The following is a 24036-nucleotide window of genomic DNA, read 5'->3' on the forward strand; positions in this document are numbered from 1 at the left end:
ATACAATGTCCCAAGACCTCTTCCTTCACCAGTGCACACTTCCTACTACCAATGTCCCCAGTTTCTCTCCTTCCACCCCTCACCCCCAGTCTCCCTGCCTCTACGGCAGGCACTTTTCTTTTTTTTTCCTCCTTTTTTATTTCCTTTTTCCTTTTGATTTATTCCCCACTATCAAGAAAGGCACTTAGAACTCATTCTCTCAAAATTGCTCTGAGGATCCCCAGAGCATAACACAGCAAGAGGCCAAGACAGACATCAGAAGTTATGTATAATTCGATAGAAAACCTTTATTTCTTAGTTACTATGCGGATTAATTTTAAAGAAACAATTGCTAATGACTGTTAATCATCACAGAGAAAGCCTAGCACAATCACGTGCTCTTTCAAGACCATTAAGACTGGACTGGAGGTTGAACGTGGTGTCTGCACTCTTGGCATCATCATTTCATTATTTACACCTCATAGTTCTGTGCAGAAGCTTATTGAGGTTCCTTCCATCTTTTTCCTATAGATTTCATCAAATCTCTCATGTTGAGCCACAGTGAAGTGGTTTTTCCAATCCCCAACTGTTCCTATAAAAGAAATTACCAGATAAAGGCGTCATTGTCCAAATAAAATTTTGGTAGCCTAAATAAATCTTTTGCCTATATAAACAACTGTTTCAATTGTCTCATCCACTCAATGTATACCATCCACAGATAGCACACAGATCTGATAAATGACACCAGCGTGCGATATCCAGCGGATGAGCAACAGAGCTGAAGATCCTGGTAACATTGCTCTACCTGGTCTATATCCTCACTGTGTACTGGTGCGGAGAAAAAAACAATTAACCACAGACGTAGCTACATAAAAATTTTTGAAGCACTGCCTTGATCAAGACACCAGACTCAAGAAAGTACATATCAAATAATTTTATTTATAGAGTTAGAAAGAGAGGGCATAGACTGCACTCATTTGTGGAGTATAGAATAACATAACATGAGTCTGACACCCAAGGACAGTAGATACAAGGGTCAGGAGGATTGCCCCATAGCTGGAAGCCTGCTTCATGAGTGGAGGGGAGAAGGCAGATGGAATAGAGAAGGGATCACTAAGAAAGTGATGACTGGAGGAATCAGTCGGGATGGGAGATGTGTGCCGAAAGTAGATAACGGACCAAACATGATGACCTCTCAGTGTCTGTGTTGCAACCTATAATGCCCCAAAGTAGAAAGAGAGTATGGAGAATATTGTCTGCCATGAGGCAGGGGGAGGGTGGGAGAGTGGGGCTATACCGGGGATATTGGTGGTGGGGAATGTGCACTGGTGGAGGGATGGGTGTTTGATCATTGTGAGATTGTAACCCAAATATGAAAGCTTGTAACCATCTCACGGTGATTCAATAAAATTTAAAAAATATTTCATTTATATAGAATCCCAAGTAACAAAATCAACTTACTAGGATTAAAAATAAAAGCAGTGCTTCTGTCCAGCAGAAGAGATTTACCAGAAAAGGGTTGTCAGAAACTTTCTAGAATGATGGAAGTAATTTAATATATCTATTAGTAATGCTCATTAGGTATGGATGTAAAAGGTTATTTATATTATACATTAAAGCTTTTTAAAAATAATATTTTACATTAAGTGTGTTACATGTAAATTAAAAGTAAATTAAAGTAACAGTTTTTTTATTTTTTATTTTATTTTATTTTATTTTATTTTATTTTTTTTTTGCTTTTTGGGTCACACCCAGCTATGCTCAGGGGTTACTCCTGGTTTTGCATTCAGGAATTACTCCTGGCAGTGCTTAGGGGACCATATGGGATGCCGGGGATCGAACCCGGGTCGGGCGCGTGCAAGGCAAACGCCCTACCCGCTGTGCTATCGCTCCGGCCCCAGTAACAGTTTTTTTAAAAAAAGATTTGGGAAATATATAAAAAAAAATTTTTACCAAGTAGTAACTACTAAAATAACTTTTAAGAGGAAATAAAGTTAAATTAATGTGTTATTTTCCAGAAAATTATGTCAGAAATAAAACATCAGAACACAGAAGCACTATGCACGTGGGGTCTGAGCGAAAGTACAGCCGGTAGAGTGCGGACCTTCCACAAGGCATCCCCTGCAGTCCCCAGATCCCTGCCAGAAGTAATCCCTGAGCGTCGCTGGGTGTTACCCTCAACAAAAACCCAGGAGTACAAAGATAGTTCTGTAGCATTATTCACAAAGACAAAAAATAGAAAATGGCTGTAGTATCTAATACTAAAGGATTAGTTAAATGAATTTTTATATAACCTTTCTTTGTTACATCAGATTTGTGTGTGTGTGAAGTAAAACATTTTATTTGGAGAGTTTTAGGAAGGAGAAGGAGGGAGAGAAAGAAAGAGCTAGAAGAGAAAGAAAGAGAGAGAGAGAAAGAGAGTAACGCTCAAGAGAGAACTCAGCCTTCTCCCAAGGCAGAGAGAGCCCTTACACACATCCGGGCATGAAATATGAAAACATGAAAATCCACATCTCAAAAGGGGAGATTTGAGGACCACATGAGCTCTGCAGTAAGGGCATAAACAGCACACGGGCTCTGGCAGCTTATGCACCGAGATTATTAAGAACAGTGAAGTAGGTGGAATGGAACTATATGCCTTGCTTTGGAAGGATAGTTGATATTTTAATGAACAGAGTTGTATACCACCATATTCAGTATTTTGAGGAATATCCTGGATCATTTTTGTTTACATATATATCAGCCTGAGGGGAGAAAGGTAGAAAGATAGGTGTGTTTATGTTTGAAAATGGGAAACTTAACACATCAACACCATCTGAAGATGAAAAAAACAAATCACTTCAATTTGTTTCAGTAACATGAGAAGCTGTTTTAGATTGGAAAATGAAAGAAAATAAATTTAATCATCACTTGTATCACTTGTAGTCCCATTGATCTTTGATTTGCTCGAGCGGGCGCCAGTAACATCTCCATTTCTCCCTGTCGTGAGCTAGTGCAGCCCAATGATATCTGCTTGCTCCAGGAAAAGGAAGAGCCTCAAATCGTTCATTCAGGGATTTGACGAAGAAATCTGACCATCTAGTTGGTGGGCGGCCATGCGGTCTTCTGACGTCCCGTGGAATCCAGTCGGTAACAGCTCTAGTCCAGCAGTCATCTCTGAATCGCATTACATGACCAGCCCATCTGATTTTTGATGCCTTGGCAAATGAGACAGCATCCCTGATTTTTGACCGTCGACGGAGGTCAGAACTCCGGATTCCTTCTGTCACTTGAGTGAGACATGATATTCCCAGCATAGCTCTTTTGATTCCTCTTTGGGATACCCTAATAGCGTTCTCAACCTGTTTGCGTAGTGCCCAGGTCTCTGAGGCATATGTTAGTGCAGGAAGAACGGTGGAATGAAAAGATGTGCCGAGTCGGAGGTTCTTCATTCTATTAACCACCTCTTCAACGCTTTTAAATGCATTCCACGTTGCTCTCTTCCTCCTGCCCAGTTCTGGCACCAAGTCTTTCCTCATGTTGATTTCTCGACCCAGGTTCACATAGCTGCTGCATTCAGAGATGTTCATTCCATTGAGAGCAAATGGAGCTTCAGGGAGCAGATCATTTTTCATGAACATCGTCTTGTTGAGATTCAACTGCAATCCGACCTTTCCACACTTGTGGTCGAAGTCGGCCAGCATTTGTGCCGCTTGGCTAATGTTTGGTGTTATAAGAACGATGTCATCAGCGAAGCAGAGGTGGTGTAATTGCCGACCATCTATCTTCACTCCCATTCCTTCCCATTCCAGTCGTCGCATGATGTTCTCAAGGGCGGCACTGAAGAGTTTTGGTGAAATGGTATCACCCTGCCTCACCCCTCTCTTTACATCAATGATCACTTCCTTGTAGAATGATGAGATCCTGGTGGTGAATCCACAATACAGCTCGCAGAGAATTTTGATATACTGAGTTTGAACGCCCTGTTTGACCAGGGCTTCGATGACCGCCTCAGTCTCAACAGAATTGAAGGCCTTCTTTAAGTCGATGAACATTAGACAAAGTGGCATCTTGAACTCTCACGAAACTTCAGTGAGTTTGGTCACTGTGTGGATATGGTCTATCGTGCTGAATCCCCTTCGGAACCCGGCTTGCTCGCATGGTTGTCCTTCGTCTAGTGTTCTGCCTATTCTATTCAGGATGACACAAGTGAACAACTGCGCAGGAGGAATTTAATCTGAGCAGTGTGGAATTTAATCATACATACAAAGGAAAAGAAAAGGAGGAGAAGAGGAAGAGGAAGAAGATGAAAAAAAGAAAGTTGCAATGTTGTAAAAAATATAAATATGTATTTATAAAATGGGTGAAAGGACACAGTTGCTATCATTGTTGGTTACTTCTGAAGAGCAAGGTTTTGGTATAATATATATGTATGCATTCTTTATATATAATATATATATGTGTGTATATATGTGTGTACAATCATCTGAGGGTAGAGCCAGGAGTAAGCCCTGAAAATAACCACATATGGACCCAAAATAAAAAGAATATAAGAAAAAATAAGAATATACATGTATAATTTTTATAATGATTGTATTACTTTTATTTGGGGGGGTCTCAAGTGGTATTTAGGGGCCTGGAGCAGGGGTACTCCTGAAGACACTCAGTCAACTGAGTCTAAGAGCAGAGGCATGGTGGCCCACCAGAACCACACCCAGAACCTACTCAGGGCAGGGTGTATGGCAGCCACCAGAATCACACCCTGAGGTGCTCAAGGAGCCCATGAAGTACCAGGGACCATATTTGGGTCTTCGGGCAAGCAAAGCAAGTGCCAAATGTCCCTGACTACCAAGCTATTTCCCTAGTCACACATGTATTACTTTTTTTAAGTTTGAAGAAATGTATTTATGGATTATAGTTTTTATATAGTATTTTTAGAATGCTATAGGCTTGTAACAAAATCATAAAAGATACAAAACTTTCCTATATAATTCCTCCAACATATGCATAGCCAACACATCACCAAAATCACCAAGAAGATTTACATTTCACAAAAGATTAACCTATACTGTCACACCATAACTAACCAAAGTCCATACCTGAAGGTTGAATTAATGTTGTACATCCAAAGTATAATGAATTATAAGGACATTTAGCCATCTTTATGATAACATACTGAATATTTTCACTGTTCAGTGCTATGCCTATTTATCTCTCCTCTAACAACCCATAGCAACCTCAGATCTTTTCACTGTATTCAAAGCACTGTTCTTCCACAATATCACATAATAAGAACCATATAACATTCAGACTTCACAAATGAGCTTTTTTCACTAGGTAACATATATTTAGGATATTTCCATGTCTTTTAAGAGCTTGAGGGCATATTTGGTTTTGTTTGTTTTTGGTTCTCATTTGGTGATGCTCAGGGGTTACTCCTGGCTCTGCACTCAGAAGTTACTCCTGGCGGTGCTCAGGAGACCATATGGGGTGACAGAATCAAACCCAGGTCAACCACGTGCAAGAGCAGTGCCTTTCCTCTGTGCTGTTGCTGGGACCCTGAGAACTGGTTTCTGAATAGTGTTGTTATCTGGACGCCTGGAATTTTACACACTTACTTTACAGATGGTGCTGCTCATTTGCTTACAAATTTTTGACAATTATGCTATCATTGATGATCTTCTTAGGAGATGGAGGAAAAAAGTTTGATGCCTGCAACTGCACGAACTCACATCATTGTGTACTCCCAAATCCCCCCAAACATTAAAAAAAAAACCAAACAGGGGCTGGAGCGATAGCACAGCGGGTAGGGGGTTTGCCTTGCACGCGGCCGACCCGGGTTCTAATCCCAGCATTCCATATGGTCCCCTGAGCACCGCCAGAGGTAATTCCTGAGTGAAGAGCCAGGAGTAACCCCTGTGCATCGCCAGGTGTGACCCAAAAAGCAAAAAAAAAAAAACAAAACCCAAACACTCAGAATTTTATGTGAACTTAATTTCACAATTTTTTCTGGTGATTCAAGGAACAAGATTAATGGATCATTCCCTCAAAATGTTTAATTTTTCAAGAAACCACCAAACTCTGGTGACTAAATGACAAAATGACTAAATCAGAATTTGATTTATTTGTTACTCCACATCCTCACAAATATTTGATTTGATCACAGTTGTTGATTATAAAAAATGCAGAATGGTATTGTGTTGTTTGCACTTCTCTGATGACATGATTCGCTACATCTTTTACTTCTTTGCCATTGCATATATTTCTTGGTGATGAGTCTTTTAAGGGATTTGACCATGTTAGATAGGGTCATTGGGGAATCCCTTAAGTATACATAAATCATGTAATACTTAGGGGATTTTATCCAATATGAATTTCTATGTTTTTTCCTTGAACATATTATCTGAAACCATTAGCATTCCTGTTATGGAAAATAGAACTGAGAACTATTAAGAGAACAAGGCATTTCTCAACAGTGTTTGGAGTTAAAATCTTGATATGAACAGCTTTGATTAAGAGTGAATTATGACTAAAAACAAGTCAGCAGAGGTTATAAAGTAGTAAAAAGATATTAGGTAGAGAATAGGGAAGCTCAGAAAAAAAGTGTATTCATAGCAGATGGATGGAAAGAAGCTGAGTCCTGTAAGTGTCATGACCTTCTGACAAAGAAATGCAACTTACTGCCACTGGTCCAGGGACTCCTGTGAAATCTGGCTGAGTGGCTTCTGTTTCTAGCTGCATGAGAGACTGCATTCCCCTTGTAATTCCAGGAAATCCTTACAATATGTCTTATAGGAGCTAGAAGTCTGTTTCTTGCAACCTATTGTTTCAGAATTCTTTTTTAGATGATCAAATCCCCAACCTCGTTAGTAGCAGATATGAATTATCAGAATGTGTTTTCTTGTAATTAAAAAACCTTGTATCTTGATGCTTAGAGGATGGCAATATGATGCTAGAAAAAATAATTTTTTTCTATATTTTCATAGTATTTGAGACCCAACAAACCTTTTCTCATGAATGGGGAAATGGACTGGTCCAGGATCGACTTGGGAACTGTAGAACGATTTGTCATAGGATTTTCTTTCATTTTCTCAAATGATGTTTCATGGACAATTTTGTCTAGTACTGTTTCATCTAAATTCTTTCCCATGAACTTCATCACATTCCTAATTTCATTCTTTGGATCCTGTGGTAAGGGTAACAGTGCATTTCATTAAAATAAAAAGAGAGTATCAGAAGAACACAAACATTTTTCACGATATGCATTCTAGAAGTATATGCCAAGAGCAAGTGGTGTTTTTCTGGATAGACTCTTAAGTGATTCTTCTTTTATTTTATTTTATTTATATATTTATTTTTTTATTTTTTTTTTTATTGAATCACCATGTGGAAAGTTAAAAAGCTTTCAGGCTTAAGTCTCAGTTATACAATGATCGAACACCCATCCCTTCACCAGTGCACATGTTCCACCACCAAGAACCTCAGTATACCTCCCATTCCACCCCCACCCCCCTGCCTATGTAGCTGATAATTTTCACTTTACTTTCTCTTTACTCTGATTACATTCAATATTTCCACAAAAAACCTCACTATTATAACCCCGCCAAAATCAGACCTACTGAAAGGGAAGCATTTGATAATTTGTTTTCCATTGCTGAGAATGAAGAGATATGAGTTTTTGGATTTCTGTATTTTAGTAACTAAGTCCAGGGAAATTTCTGCCAGAAATTGCACCATTGCAAGCTTGTACCTCTCTTTAGTTGTTCTTATAAGATAGTGGTCACCACCCCCCCCACACCCCCCAGCAAAGGAAAAGCCAAGAGAGAAAATCCTTTCCCCTCCTGGGGCAGCATTGGGCCATAGCTTAGTTCACAGCTAGATACATTTCTGCAAGAAGCTGTTGGTGCCAAAAGTAGATAGGTGGCCTCCGAGATCATGGTCATTCAGCAACTGAGAGGCCGCACACATGTGGCCGCTCGGGTCACATCTCGGCAGAGAGCAGCCTAATTGATTCTTTTTAAGGGCTTTTACTCACCTTCTTTATGTCCTCATAAAAAAGGAAAAGAATTTGATATCTTTCTTTCATCTTCCACCATCCTTTCACATGGTCATACCAGGAACCCCAAGCCACTATAGCAGAAAGGAAACAAAATATCTATGTAGGGAAATACAAAACCTACTAACAAAAACTGTATTTACTTCAAGTATGTTTGCGAAGGAGAAAAATTCTGAGTCAAATATGTTCTAAGAATCCTAAAAATTATGTTTGAGTTAGAAGATGATGAGGAATGAGAAGTAGTGCAATATTCCTAACATGCTACAATTGGATTCACATTTATTATATTCAATCACATGTATGCTCAAAGTAGGGCAGTGATGCTCCCTGGAATGAAAATTACACTATACATCAGGCAACGTAAAATAAAAGGGTTTTGAATTCAGTCGGAGCTTGAATTCAAGGGCATAAATTTTCAGTTTGTGGTAGAATATGCCTAAGGAAATACACAACTTTTTTTTTCTTTTATTGAATCACCGTGAGATACAGTTACAAGCTTTCATGTTTGAGCTACAATTATACAAACATCAAACACCCATCCCTCCACCAGTGCACATTCCCCACCACCAACCTCCCCATTATACCCCCCCTATCCCACCCTCCCCCTGCCTCCATGGCAGATACTTTCTTCCATACTCTCTCTCTACTTTTGGGCATTATGGTTTGCAATATAGATACTGAGAGGTTATCATGTTTGGTCCTTTATCTACTTTCAGCACACATCTCCTATCCCGACCGATTCCACCAACCATCATTTTCTTAGTGATCCATTCTCTATTCCAACTGCCTTATCCCCCTGTTCATGACTCAGGCTTCCAACTATGGAGCAATCTTCCATCTTCCTAGCCCTTGTGTCTACTGTCCTTGGGTGTCAGACTCATGTTATGTTATTTTGTACTCCACAAATGAGTGCAGTCTTTCTATGTCTGTCCCCTCTTTCTGACTCATTTCACTTGCATGATACTCTCCATGTCTATCCACTTATGAGCAAATTTCATGACTTCATCTCTCCTAACAGCTGCATAGTAGTTTATGTGTAGATGTACCAAAGTTTCTTTAACCAGTCATCTGTTCTCGGGCACTTGGGTTGTTTCCAGATTTTGGCTATTGTAAATAGTGCTGCAATGAAAATATAGGGGAAATACACAACTTTCTAAGGAATCAAATTGGTTTATGCTTTCTAGACTGAGCCTAACTGCAGTGGGAATTCAGGATGATGTAAAGAATCAGACTTTACCTTTTCCGCTAGTGAAGGTTTCGAAATATTCCTCCCAAGTACCAGGATCAGGAAGCATTTGATTCATCCTTTGGAAATAGTAGTAGGAAACCATGCAGTCTTTGGCGTTTCTAGCTACATATAGAAACTTTGGGATAAGAAGAGAAATAGGTGAGAAAGGTAGAAGTGGGTTTTCACAGAATTCTCTTACACTGAGGTGGCAGGTCTGTGCGTGGATGCACACAGCAAGCTTCCTCCCCTTTGCTGGCATTTTGATTTGGCATTGTTCCTTCTTCTCTGGCTGTCCTGTTTTTCTGTCAATATGCTCTCTTTTTCTAACTCTCTTTTTCTAACTCAATTACCCTACTGTTAAGTAGGGTAATTGCTAGTTATTCCCTTGGTATCAAAGTTTTAATACAAATTTTAATCTAAAAACAATGGCTTTTCATTGACTAAGAAAGTCTTCTCAACGTCTTGGCTTCCCAAAAAACAAAACACTTCCATGGTTTTGGGTCACATGTATCTCGAAGCCATACACAAAGATTAAATAAAAATGGAATAAAGATTTTTAAGTAAATATCTGAATATTAGATCTGAATCTAACAAATACATTAAAGGGAAACTTTAATGTATATTAGTGTCAGAGGTCTCTTCAATGAATCAATTCTGTTGTTAAAGAAATAAAAGCAAAAATAAACAAATGAGGGGCTGGAGTGATAGCACAGCGGGTAGGGCGTTTGCCTTGCACGCGGCCGACCCGGGTTTGAATCCCAGCATCCCATATGGTCCCCCGAGCACTGCCAGGAGTAATTCCTGAGTTCATGAGCCAGGAGTGACCCTTGTGCATCACCAGGTGTGACCCAAAAAGCAAAAAAAAAACACACAAAAAAACCAAATGAGACTATATCAAACTAAAGCATTTTGCACTGTGAAAGAAAATATGGATTGAAGCACAGAGCCATGTGGGGACGCTCCTTTGTGCCGCCACGCGAGATCGACCCCGGAGGCAACTGAACCACTTTGGACACGAGCGGCGCCCCCAAAATGCCTCCAAACTGTGTGCTCGGAGCTACTGGCCCAGGCGCTGCCAGCGGGGTATGGTCTTTTCTCTCTAAACTCTTTCTTTTTGAATGCAGCGAGGCAACAGCCAGTTTTTAGACTATGCAGGAAGCCCGGGAAAGCCGATGGGGCGGGACTTCCGGATCCGCCCTGTGCCAAGGATATTGAAGCACAGAGCCATGTGGGGACGCTCCTTTGTGCTGCCACGTGAGATCGACCCCGGAGGCAACTGAACCGCCGGCGAGTGATGCAATTACCAAAAGAATTTTCCCTGGACTTCATATAGAAATCCAAAACCGCGTGGCTGCAATAGACCTAATATCTCTTGATTGTCAGCAACGTGTAAATGTTCCTTTTTAGCAGGACTTACCGTGGGGGGAAACTCCAAACAATAGTACTGAGTTTTTTGTTGAAGGGTAAAAGATTGTAGCGATAGAATTTTAGGCAGAATTTTCCCTGGACTTTATATAGAAACCCAAAACCACGCGGCCGTGACAGCCTAATGTCATCTAATCATCAGCAATATGAAATGGTTCCTTTGTAACGGGTTGGACTTTGGGGGGACCATAATAGGGTTAAAGTTTGTAGTGACATGTAATTTCTGGCTGTACTTTCCCTGGACTTTATACAGAAATTCAAAGCTGCGAGGCCGCTGCCATGGCCGCGCAACCTAATGTCATTTAATCATAACCAATATGAGATGGTTCCTTCTTAACTGGTCAGACTTTGGTGGGAAATCCTAACAAGAATAGTAAGTCTCTTTCTGAAATATTGAAGGCAATCAAAGTGGTAGCCATCTCTATAGACTGAACTAAGCCATATCCCCACGCCGGCTGAGAAGAAATATCCTTTCTCGGGAAGAAATGCGGCGTGGCGTTAACCATAGTTTGATGTCCATTAAGCTGACACGGACCTGGTGGCGTGGGAATGGGATACAAGGGAATAAATGGAATACAAGGGAACAGTGGGACGCTGGTGGAACCTCGAGCTGGGGCCGATACCAGCGTATTACTTTTGGTTCCAGAAACTGCTGGCAGACATTCTTCTAGACTATCAACTAAGCTAGAGCCCCACGCCGGCTGATGACAGGAAATAACCATCTTTTTCATTTTTTTTTCCCTTTGTCAGGCAGCATGGTGATTACTAAACAGGTGTGAACTCGGTGGCGCGGGACGAGGCAGGGGGAAAAAATAGAAAAGTTATGTAACAGCCTTTTTTCCGGCCCTGCGCGAGATCGACCCCGGAGGCAACTGAACCACTTTGGACACGAGCGGCGCCCCCCAAATGCCTCCAAACTGTGTGCCCGGAGCTTCTGGCCCAGGCGCTGCCAGCGGGGTATGCTCTTTTCTCTCTCAACTCTTTCTTTTTGAATGCAGCGAGGCAATAGCTGGTTTTTAGACTATGCAGGAAGTCCGAGAAAGCCGATGGGGCGGGACTTCCGGATCCGCACTTGCCGGCCGCCATTTAAGCACAGAGCCATGTGGGGACGCTCCTTTCCGGCCCTGCGCGAGATCGACCCTGGAGGCAACTGAACCACTTTGGACACGAGCGGCACCCCCAAAATGCCTCCAAACTGTGTGCTCAGAGCTTCTGGCCCAGGCACTGCCAGCAAGTGATGCAATTACCAAAAGAATTTTCCCCGGACTTCATATAGAAATCCAACCTAATATCTCTTCATTGTCAGCAACGTGTAAATGTTCCTTTTTGACAGGGCTTACTGTGGGGGGAAACTCCAAACAATAGTACTGAGTTTTTTGTTGAAGGGTAAAAGATTGTAACGATAGAATTTTAGGCAGAATTTTCCCTGGACTTTATATAGAAACCCAAAACCGCGCGGCCTCGGCAGCCTAATGTCATCTAATCATCAGCAATATGAAATGGTTCCTTTGTAATGGGTTGGACTTTGGGGGGAACATAATAGGGTTAAAGTTTGTAGCGACGTGTAATTTCTGGCTGTACTTTCCCTGGACTTTATACAGAAATTCAAAGCCACGAGGCCGCTGCCATGGCCGCGCAACCTATTGTCATTTAATCATCACCAATATGAAATGGTTCCTTCTTAACGGGTAGGACTTTGGTGGGAAATCCTAACAAGAATAGTAAGTCTTTTGCTGAAATATTGAAGGCTACCAAAGTGGTAGCCATCTCTATAGACTGAACTAAGCCATATCCCCACGCCGGCTGAGAAGAAATATCCTTCTTTCTCGGGAAGAAACGCGGAGTGGCGTTAACCATAGTATGATATCCATTAAGCTGACACAGACCTGGTGGCGTGGGAATGGGATACAAGGGAATAAATTATTATGTACTTGGAACAGCGGGACGCTGGTGGAATCTTGAGCTGGGGCCGATACCAGCGTATTACCTTTGATTCCAGAAACTGCTTGCAGACATTCTACCAGGCTATCAACTAAGCCAGAGCCCCACGCCGGCTGATGACGGGAAATAACCATCTTTTTTGGTTTGTTTTCCCTTTGTCAGGCAGCGTGGTGATTACTAAACAGGTGTGATCTCGGTGGCGCGGGACGAGGGGGGAAAAAAAATAGAAAAGTTATGTAACAAACAGCGGGACTTAATATCTCTACATTCTCAGCAATGGAGAGCCATCAAATGCTTCCTTGACAGTGGGACTGTCTTTTCTTTTTGGGGGGAAACCCTAGCAACAATAGTGAGTTATGTGTTGAAACATGGACTGTAACCAAGATAAAGCGTAAACGAAGTGAAACTTATCACTTACAAGGGCGGGGACTGGGGGGGGCGGGAGGGGGCGGGAGGTTTAATGGGGTGGTTGGTGATGGAATATGGGCACGGGTGAAGGGAAGGGTGTTTGAGTATTGTATAACTGACATAATCCTGAGAACTATGTAACCCTCCACATGGTGATTCAATAAAATTTAAATTAAAAAAAATATATAACCATAGGATTATGTTATTTTTCTGAATTTCTTTGAATAATTAAGATGCTGCAAACCACAAAAACTTCTCATCTGTGGATACCTTTATTCATATATTTATTCAGAGATTTGGACACAACCCTTTAAGTGAACTGAGATACCTTCAGGACTGAAAAATTGGTTCAGTGAAATAACTGGACAAACAACGTCTGAGATACTGAATTTCTCGAGAAGTTGCAAAGATGATCTTTATAAAAGATGCAAAAACATATTACCCCAAAACACATTGTAGGTAAAATTTTACTTGAATTCATGAGAGGAGCCTTTAGATAGAACATAGTTTAATTTTAAGGGACATTTTCCCCATCAGGCCACTTTGTCCTATCTTTCTTCTATTCCCTTTTGCAAAGATGACTCCATTCAGCAAAACATAGCCAGATCTGAATGATCACCCTGTTTCTAGTATGGGAAAAGATAGGCCACACTCAGTGGATCATATGTAGTGCAAAGGATAGAACCAGGGTTAACTTCATACAAGGCAAGCAACTCATCCTGTTTAATCTATATGGCACAGCAGCCTGTTTTTAAAATGAACAACTCACAATGAAGACTAAAATAACTAATATAAATATAAATACCTCATATAAAGTACCTGCTTTTATGCTAGGACTCCCCAAAAAGAAATCAAGGGACCATTTTTTCCACCTTATCAACCTCTTCAATTCTAAATTATATTTAGCAAGTAGTAACCAAATTTAACTTGCTGTACAAGTTCTATGAAAATGGAAGGAAAAACCTGATAATATTATTTGAAACCCATTCAAAGAAACTAGGAGTAATGAACTTTTCTAGGAAAGATGCCAAGTATGCAGATGGCGCATTCATTTCCTTGCCTTGCCCTTTCTGCAGAGCATAAAGGCTTCATTTTGCCATTTTCCCAGAACTCTAACTCTTATTTGGCTTAACTTTCAGATGAAAAGTGCTTATGGACTAGTGCATAAGAGAACTTATCAATCATTTGAAATGCACAATTATGCTACCCTCTATTTCTAAAAGCATGCTTTCCTTTTCTCTTAGCTATAAAAGCCTTTTCTTGTGACCGTGCAGGCAAGATGGTTATTTTGAATAAGTGAACATTCCATTTTCCAATATACCAGCTTGTTATAAAGAAAGTTTTTTCTTGACCCATCACTGTTTCTCTTAGCTGATTAGACCCTGGAGTGCCAGTGAAATGACCTTCATGGTTGCAATACTTCAATAAATTTTTTTAAAATATCTCTCAAAAGCTTGTAGGGAAGTTTCCTTTGGTTTGTTTCTGTCTCCGTCACTTGGTTATCAAGCATGTAACTCTTTAGCAGTTCTAGTTTTAGCTCTTTGCTTTTCTGGTCCTTTTTCTTTGACCCTGTTTCTGTGTGATCATTAAAATTCAAATTTATATTGATAACAAGCAACATAAAATAAAGTATTGAGGGCCTGCTATGGGGTAATGCTTAAAGAATGATGGGGGAAAATTGGAGACAGTGGTGGAGGGAAGGTATAATGGTGGTGGGATTGGTGATGAGATATTGAATACCTATAAAGAACAGTCATGAACAACTATGTAAATCACAGTGTTATATAAAGTGCAAGGGGAAAAACTTACTTATGTAGGCCTTACCTATTCTATGAGACTCCATAAACATATTAACATAAAATTGCTTTAAAAGTTTTATTACTGACAGTTGGGACAAGATTATTACCATAATAGGATCCAAGTATAAATAAAATTTATTTAAGATTCCAGAGTTGAAAATGTTGAAATACGTAAATGAGAACAGGCATTTTATTATATTGCATTAAATGGTTTTAATTTTGTATTTACATAGGTCAAAATGATGTAGTAATTACTAATTGTCTCTTTTCTGATTGAGCTTCTGATCATTCTATTTGCCAGTTCTTAAAGTTTTGCTGGAATAAAGTAAGTTTGCTGTGTGCTTCAGGGACAGGTTGGAGTTGGGAGGGAAACTAAGCACATTGGTGGAGGGAAGGTCACACTGGTGGTGTTGGAATACAAAATGCTTGAAACAACTGTGTAATGCACAACTTTGTAAATCACAGTGTCTTCAATAAAAATTAATTAAAAATTTAAAAAATTTCAAATTTAGCCAAAGCTATTTTCAGAAATAAGAAACTGGGAGTGACTCGTGTTACCTGATTATACTACAAAGATAGAGTATTCAAAAAACATGGTAATGGATTAAGAATAGACTGTCAAAAATGTTAGAATTTAGAACCCAAATTTAAGCCTTCAGATCTATTTAACTAATTCACAGCAAAAGAGCTGGTACATTAAATCGAGTAAAGATAGTCTCTTCAACAAATGGTGTTGGGAGAACTGAATAGCCACATGCAAAAAATGAAACTAGATCCAAATCTCACACCTTTCAAAAGTCAATTTAAAGTGAACCAAAAATCTAGAGATTATATAAATGCAGGGGCTGTAGTGATAGCACAGCGGGTGGGGCGTTTGCCTTGCACGCGGCCGACCCGGGTTCGATTCCCAGCATTCCATATGGTCTCCCGAGCACCGCCAGGAATGATTCCTGAGTACAAAGTCAGGAGTAACCCCTGAACATCATCGCCGGGTGTGACCCAAAAAAACAAAACAAAACAAAAAAATGAATTAGAGATTGTATAAATGCAGGGAGGATAGTATAGGTAGGAAACTTTAGGATTTGCGCCTCAAAAGTTATTTCAATAATATGAATCAATTGACAAAGATAACAGAAACAAAAATTAACAAATGAAACTACATAAAATTAAAAAGTTTTTGCATTGCAAAAAAAACTGGTTAAAAGTAAAAGGCATCCAGCTGAATGGGAGAAGACATTTTCACATAGTACATCAGATAAAGAGATAACCAAGGTATATAAAGCACTCATAAAGGTCAACAATAATAAATCCAGTAACTCCATCAAAAATTAGGAGAGGAGAGGAATATACTCTTGTCTGTAAAAAACAAATGGATGGTAAAAATCATATAAAAAATTGTTTCTCAGTTATCAGGGAAATCCAAATCAAGATGACAATGAGCAAGTGAGAAGTGCAAATATCAAAAGACTAGAAATAACTTATCTTAGGAAGATGTGGCAAAAAAGGAATTCTCATTAATTGCTGGTGGGGACTTTTGTTTGGTTCAGTCCCTTTGGAAAACAGTAAGGACATTTCTCAAAAAAACAAACAAACAAAAAACTAAGAATAGAGGTCCTCTATGTATTAGTAATTCCACTTCTTGATATCTGCCTTCATGGCATAAAATCATTCATCCCAAAGAACATATGAACACCTTTTTTTTCATTAATTGCAGCAGTTAGTAGTAGTTTGGATATGGAATCAACCAAAATGTCTAATAACAGATGAGTGAATGATGAAGTTGCAGTATATATACACAAAGGAATAATGTGCAGCAGCAAAGAATAACGAAATCATACAATTTGTTGCAACTTGATGGAACTGTTGGGTGTCATGGAAAGTGAAGTAAATTAGACAGAGGATAATACCAGATATTCTCATTTATCTGATATACAGAATGGAACAACAAAGGAATGGAAATATCAAAGGTGGGGAAACCTTTGGTCCTATAGTATAGAAATGAAACAGCCAGAGGCTCGAGTGATAGCACAGCAGGTAGGGATTTTTCCTTGCACGCGGCCGACCCAGGTTCGATTCCCAGCATCCCATGTGGTCCCCTGAGCACCACCAAGAGTAATTCCTGAGTACAGAGCCAGGAATAATCCCAGTGCATCACTGGGTGTGACCCAAAAAGAAAAAAAAAGGAAATGAAAAGGCCAAAATGGAGAGGATTGAAGGGGGAAGTAAGAAGAGACTTCTTGAGATAATATAGGGCAAGGGTGTAGAGGAGACACATCAGTGTAGCTATTAATATGTATCTAAACTGGTAGTAGACCCCATCAAAAAATGGGGAGAAGAAATGAACAGAAACTTCCTTAAAAAAGAAATTAAAATGGCCAAAAGGCACATGAAAAAAATGCTCTACATCGCTAAACATCAGGGAGATGCAAATCAAAACAACAATGAGGTATTATCTTACACCACAGAGACTGGTACACATCATAAGAATAAGAACAACAAGTGCTGGGGCAGATTCAGGGAGAAAGGAACTCTAAAGAGTTAGCATTGTTAGTGGGAATGCCGACTGGTCCAGCCTTTTTGGAAAACAATATGTACATTCCTCCAAAAACTAGAAATTGAGCTTCCATGTGACCCAGCAATACCACTCCTGGGAATATATCCTGAAGATGCAAAAAAGAACACAGTAGAAATGACACCTGTACTTGTATGTTTATTGCAGCACTGTTCACAATAGCCAGAATCTGAATAAAACCTGAGAACAGATGACTGGTTATAGAAACTCTGGTACATCTACACAATGGAATAGTATGCAGCTATTAGAAGAGATGAAATTGTGAAATTTGCATATAAATGGATGGACATGGAGAGTATCATGCTAAGTGAAATTAGAAAGAGAGGGACAGACATAGAATGACTGCACTCATTTGTGGAATATAAAGTAACATAACATGACACTAATACCCAAGGACAGTAGAGATAAGGACCAGGAGGATCACACTACAGTTTGGAAGACAGCCCCATGTGCTGAGGGAAAAGGCAGTTGGGATGGAGAAGGGACCACTAAGTAAATGATGGTTGGAGGGATCTCCCAGGATGGGAGATGTGTGCTGAAAATAGACTAAGGACCAAGCATGATTGTAGGATAACACAGCCACAAGGAGCTTAGATTTATCCTGGTCACACCCATCAAGGTGCTCCCGAGTCACTCCCATTCCTTTGTCTATCTATAACCACTTCTCTATGCTCGCTTTCCCAAAACAGTTAATCAGCTTTTCCCCTAATCAGACTGTTAGTTTATCAGGTCAGATCTTTCTAGGACACTGAACTTATACTGTAAGTTAATAAATATTGCCTTTCTCCTCTCCTTATGTCTATTGAATAGTTTACTTTAAAGCAATGTACCTTTTGTATAGACACAAGAAGACAATATTATGCTTTTGTAACCTGGGATTTAATCAGCTTCGAATATTATTCATTCCCGGGCATCTGCTTTCTCCACTTAAGCCTCAGTTGCCCTCAGTTCCTAGCATCCCAAAAGCAGCGTCCTGATGAGGGACGGGACGGATCTAGGGCAAGCAGTGAGTTATGTGCTACCCTGGCATCGAGATGGACCTGGCCAAAGTGCCTAATTCTTAACTATAAGTTAAGAGCTTGATCATGGACAAATGCTGTCATGATCCAAAAGACTAAGACCCTGTTAGGAATAGGAAAGACTAATCTGGTCTGAGCACTGTAGTCAGAGATCGAGATGGCCCCAGGAGAGCAATTCTATAAGCTTTAATGCATTTCTCATTGTGTATATACAAAGTGATTAATATTATGAATGCTTATATGTTTGCTGGATGAGGAGAGGAGAAACACACTCATGGGACTCCACCATTGGGTGGATCCTCCTGCTGAAAGAGAATCTGTCCTAGAACCAGCATCCCCTGAGGGAAAGAACTTTAACAATATTGTGACCACACCTATGTGTAAGCCCCAATCTCCACATGCTGGGGGGATTTAACTGGGCTGTAAGAGTGGGTTGGGGGAGAGATCGAGAGCCAGGAGAGAAGCAGAGAGAGAGACAGGAGAATGGAATAAACGGCAACTGATCAATCAACCGGCTTAGCCCCCGTTTCCTCCTCCGTTTGCCCCATGGCCTGGGCCGCTCCAGCTGAGTGAGTGGCCTGAGACCACCCCCCAAACTGTGGCCGACGGGGAGACCCACGGGGGCTCGCCCCAGGCTGGCCCCTGACAGCTTTTCACACATGATAACCTCTTAGTATCTATATTGCAAATCATAATGCCCAAAATTAGAGGGAGAGTAAGAAGGATTGTACCTGCCACAGAGGCAAGGAGTGGAACGAGGTGGGGGTGGGGGGAGGGATACTGGAAACATCGGTGGTGGAAAATGTGCACTGGTGGAGGAATGGGTGCTCAAGCATTGTATGACTGAAACGTAATCATGCAAGTTTGTAACTGTATCTCACGGTGATCCAATAAAACTTAATATAAATAAACAAATAAACTGGTAGTAGAGTTAAGAGTACTATAAACATAAGGCTCAAACTACAATAATTAAACTTAAAAAGTGAATGTTGCCCTTTGGACCCAGCTGTGGAGCGAGCATGATGGAAGAGCCCAAGGAAGCGCCCTCGGACACCAAGCAGCCCACTGAACTAATTCCGGCATGGGACCAGAGACCCCACGGCGCACTGAAACAGTAGGAACCGGGCATCCCCCAATTCTTTTAACCTCTCTCTCTCTCTCAACTCCTTCCTCCTGAGCACAGCGCAGGGGCCGCGGTTTTCCAGAGCGCAAAATGGAGACGGCGATCCAGCTGAAACAGGACGCACGCGCGCTTGGGGAGACCCCAGGGGGCGGGGGCGGGGGCGGCGACCCCCGCCCACCGCAGATAGATACTTAAACTCACCTCCCCCACGTGTGCTTCCCTTTGGACCTGGCTGTGGAGCGAGCATGATGGAAGAGCCCAAGGAAGCGCCCTTGGACTCCAAGCAGCCCACTGAACTAATTCCGGCATGGGACCAGAGACCCCACAGCGCGCTGAAACCGTGGGAACCGGGCATCCCCCAATTCTTTTAACCTCTCTCTCTCTCAACTCCTTCCTCCTGAGCACAGCGCAGGGGCCTCGGTTTTCCGGAGCGCAAAATGGAGACGCCGAGCCTCTCTCTAGGTTTCTCCATCTTATGAGCACCATAAAAGGGTAAAAGTTTGTAGCGATGTTATTTCTGGTTGTACTTTCCCTGGACTTTATACAGAAATCCAAAACCGCGCGGTCGCTGCTGCGGCCGCACAACCTAATGTCATCTTAGCATCAGCAATATGTAATGGTTCCTTTTTAATGGGTCGGACTTTTGTGGGAGATCCTAACAAGAATAGTAAGTCTGTTGCTGAAATATTGAAGGCAATCACAGTGGTAGCCATCTCTCTAGACTGAACTAAGCTATATTCCCACGCCGGCTGAGAAGAAATTTTCTTCTTTCTCGGGAAGAAACGCGGCATGTCGTCAACTACAGTGTGATGTCCATTAAGCAAACAGACCTGGTGGCGTGGGAATGGGATATAAGGGGAAAAATTATGTACATGGAACAGTGGGACGCTGGTGGAATCTCGAGCCGGAGCCGATACCAGCGCAAGACCTTCGGTTCCAGAGACTGCTTGCAGACACTCTACTAGTCTATCAACTAAGCCAGAGCCCCACGCCTCCTGACGATGGGAAATAACCATCCTCTTCGTTTTTTTTTCCCTTGTCAGGCAGCGTGGCGATTACTAAACAGGCATGAACTCGGTGGCGCGGGGCAAGGGGGAAAAAGAAAAGTTATGTAACAAACAGCGGGACTTAATATCTCTATATTCTTAGCAGCGGAGAACTATCAAATGCCTCCTTGGCAATAGGACTGCTTTTCTTTTTTGGGGGAAACCCCAACAACGGTAGTGAGTTGTGTGTTGAAACATGGAATGTAATCGAGATAAGGCGTAAACGAAGTGAAACTTATCATGTACAAGGGTGGGGACTGGGGAGGTGGGAGGGGGCGGCAGGTATACTGGGGGGGTTGGTGATGGAAGATGGGCACTGGTGAAAGGAAGGGTGTTTGAGAATTGTATAACCGACATAATCCTGAGAACTATGTAACCCTCCACATGGTGATTCAATAAAATTAAAAAAAGTGAATGTTAAGGAGGCAGGCTAGAGTGGGTGAGGAGGGAATATTGGTAGAAAGATGCTGACACCGGTGGTGGGAATTGAGTTGGAATAAAGTATGCCTGAGACTCTATTCTAGACGATTTTGTAAGTCATGGTACTAACAAATTTTTAAAAATATTTTTGAAAGATCTCAAAAAACTGAAATGTCTAGGTTATCCAGGTCACCAAATACCTTCAGGATGGCTACAGTCTCAGTTTGTCTCTACCATACTTGAAACTATGAAATTCCTAATAAATATAGAATATTATGTTCTAGTTTATTATGTTCAGTAATAAGATGTTATTACTGATAAGTTCTCAGCATTTTATTGATAGTGAAAATGATAAGAGGTGTTCTGAGTCAGGGTCTAAAGAATTTGTTCTCAAATGACTCACTTTCCCTACTGTTCCAGAGACACAGTGTGTCTTACCTTGCAGTCCTTTTCCCAGAAAGATGGAGGTAACAGTTGAGTGGGAAGGTGGGTCCTCAGTATCCGTGGAGGGGGCATTGCTTTGGCTTTTTCCACACCTTTAAAGCAACCCAAAAGAGAATTTCTACATAGTGCAAAAATTGTAGGGAGACTTTTAATCCATCAATCTTTGAGGTTTTATAAAAGAATTATTCTTATATTCTGTAGATATTTTAAGAACTTAATTTTATTTTAAAAAGTAAATAAGTAGAGCCCTAGAGATAGTATAGTGGGCAAGGCCCTTTTCTTACATGCGGCCAAATATGGGTTTGATTTCTGATACTGCATATGAGCCTACCAAGAGTCATTCTTGAGTGTGGAACCAGCACAGCCTGATGTGACAACCCCAACCAAAAAAAATTAAATTTCAAAAATTTAAATAAGTTATGTTTATTTAAACATAAAATTTAAATATGAACAGCATGGAATATTATTCAACATGTAAAAGAAATGACCTTCAAGACTAAAAAGACATGGAGAAAGACTGCATATTTCTGAGTTACAGTTGCACTGAGAAAAGACTAAAGTAGATTCCAAATAGATGGCTCTGTGAAATAGGCAAAGCTACAGAAACAGTCAAGAAGATCAGTGGCTGTTTTGGAGTTGTGTAAAGGTGACAGAAGGGAAGTATGATTAGAAAGAATATAGAGGGTTCCAACAGAGACTAGCACACATCCAAAAGAACAAAAGCAACCGCTGTTGGAGAGGATGTGGGGAGAAAGGGACCCTTCTTCACTGCTGGTGGGAATGCCGACTGGTTCAGCCCTTCTGGAAAACAATTTGGACGACTCTCAAAAAATTAGATATTGAATTCCCATTTGACCCAGCAATACCACTGCTGGGAATATATCCCAGAGAGGCAAAAAAGTACAATCGAAACAACATCTGCACATGTATGTTCATCGCAGCACTGTTTACAATAGCCAGAATCTGGAAAAAACCCGAATGCCCCAGAACGGATGACTGGTTGAGGAAACTTTGGTACATCTATACAATGGAATACTATGCAGCTGTTAGAAAAAAGGAGGTCAAGAATTTTGTAGTTAAGTGGATGGGCATGAAAAGTTTCATGCTGAGTGAAATGAGTCAGATAGAGAGAGACAGACATAGAAAGATTGCACTCATCTATGGTATATAGAATAACAGAGTGGGAGACTAACACCCAAGAACTGTAGAAATAAGTACCAGGAGGTTGACTCCATGGCTTCGAGGCTGGCCTCACGTTCCGGGGAAAGGTCAACTCAGAGAAGCGATCACCAACTACATTGTAGTCGAAGGCCATGTGGGGGAAGAGAGTTGCGGGCTGAATGAGGGCTAGAGACTGAGCACAGCGGCCACTCAACACCTTTATTGCAAACCACAACAGCTAATTAGAGAGAGAAAACAGAAGGGAATGCCTTGCCACAGTGGCAGGGTGGGGTGGGGGGGAGATGGGATTGGGGAGGGTGGGAGGGACACTGGGTTTACGGGTGGTGGAAAATGGGCACTGGTGAAGGGATGGGTTCCCGAACTTTGTATGAGGGAAATATAAGCACAAAAGTGTATAAATCTGTAACTGTACCCTCACGGTGATTCTCTAATTAAAAATAAATAAATTAAAAAAAAAAAGAATATAGAGGGTTCCAGAGGCAGAAAAAATTTTCGGAAGAAAAATATGATAGTGATGGGATACATGCCATTGTGCATTTGTTTCAGTTGACGTGAACTGCAGATTTGATGAAATCTCAATTTAAGTTCATGAACTGTGAGAAATGTATCATCAGGAGAGAGTAAAGGTATTGAAAATGGGGGAGACTCTGTATTTGCCTCTTAATTTTGTTGTAAAACACTGCTCTGAAAAAACTGTCTTAGAAGAACAAAGATGACAAGTGAATGAGGAGGAGCATTTACCAGAGGGTTGGGGCGGCCGTGCCCACTCCAGAAAAGGGTGGCGGTGCTGAATGATCGCTCGCTGGCATTTATTTACATCCCCATTCTGTACAATCATGTCCACAATTTCTTGAATCCATGTTGTCCCTGAGGTCCAAATGGAAAAATTTAAAAGTAGAAATCAGACACTTTGTTCTTTGTGTCCTGCTAACTCAACCATTACTCAGGTCAGGAGCTTGTAAGCCAAGAAGATAGACGTTCATTCAAGATAATCCCATCATGTCTATGTTGAGATAAAAACAGAAAAGACAAAAAAATCACACAGCATTCACAGGAATGGTTCAGGGTAGAGCACACAGGCTAGTCCTCTAAAGACAGGCTGTTCAGAGATGTCAAGCATCCTTAAAGAAAGCATCATCCTAGAACAGTGAGGATCAGGTTCTTGACATAAGCAGAATGTCCTATCAAGAGAAATCTGAACTGGTAGAAGTTAACCATCGACTCAACAGCCTCAGGTCTTTTGGCTCTCTTCCCAGACAATCACCTGACTTGGGGTAAGTGCAGATGAGGAGATCATCTGGCTTGGCCTCAAAGCTCTGAATCTGGCTCCAGTTCTCTACAGCCGCAGCTTGCAGTGGGACCCCCTCCACCTCTTTCAGTTGTGGTCGGCTCTTCAGTCCTATGGTCAGGTCCAT

The 24036-nt window shown here is 41.1% G+C and overlaps 1 protein-coding gene across 1 annotated transcript; it reads right to left on the minus strand.

Moving 5' to 3' along the window:
• Positions 1-458: 458 nt before the first annotated feature.
• On the minus strand, positions 459-24036 carry LOC101538859 (sulfotransferase 1C2). The gene is made up of 7 exons (XM_004621701.2): positions 23886-24036; positions 23363-23488; positions 21434-21531; positions 9252-9378; positions 7994-8088; positions 6964-7144; positions 459-571 (listed from the first exon to the last, which is right to left on the minus strand). The coding sequence occupies exons 1-7, from the start codon at positions 24034-24036 to the stop codon at positions 459-461; spliced, it is 891 nt and encodes a 296-aa protein (XP_004621758.2).

The sequence above is a fragment of the Sorex araneus genome, chromosome 1 (genome assembly GCF_027595985.1).
Source record: "Sorex araneus isolate mSorAra2 chromosome 1, mSorAra2.pri, whole genome shotgun sequence".
NCBI classification, from domain to species: Eukaryota; Metazoa; Chordata; class Mammalia; order Eulipotyphla; family Soricidae; genus Sorex; species Sorex araneus.

Bases quoted from the DNA above. Each gene is read 5' to 3' on its own strand.
- LOC101538859 (XM_004621701.2), bottom strand. From the start codon at position 24,036: ATGGACCTGACCATAGGACTGAAGAGCCGACCACAACTGAAAGAGGTG. The intron at 21,532-23,362 runs GTAAATGCTCCT...GTTGCTTTAAAG, and splicing joins ACGGCCGCCCCAACCCTCTG to GTGTGGAAAAAGCCAAAGCA. The intron at 7,145-7,993 runs GTGAGTAAAAGC...CCCTTACCACAG, and splicing joins TTTATGAGGACATAAAGAAG to GATCCAAAGAATGAAATTAG.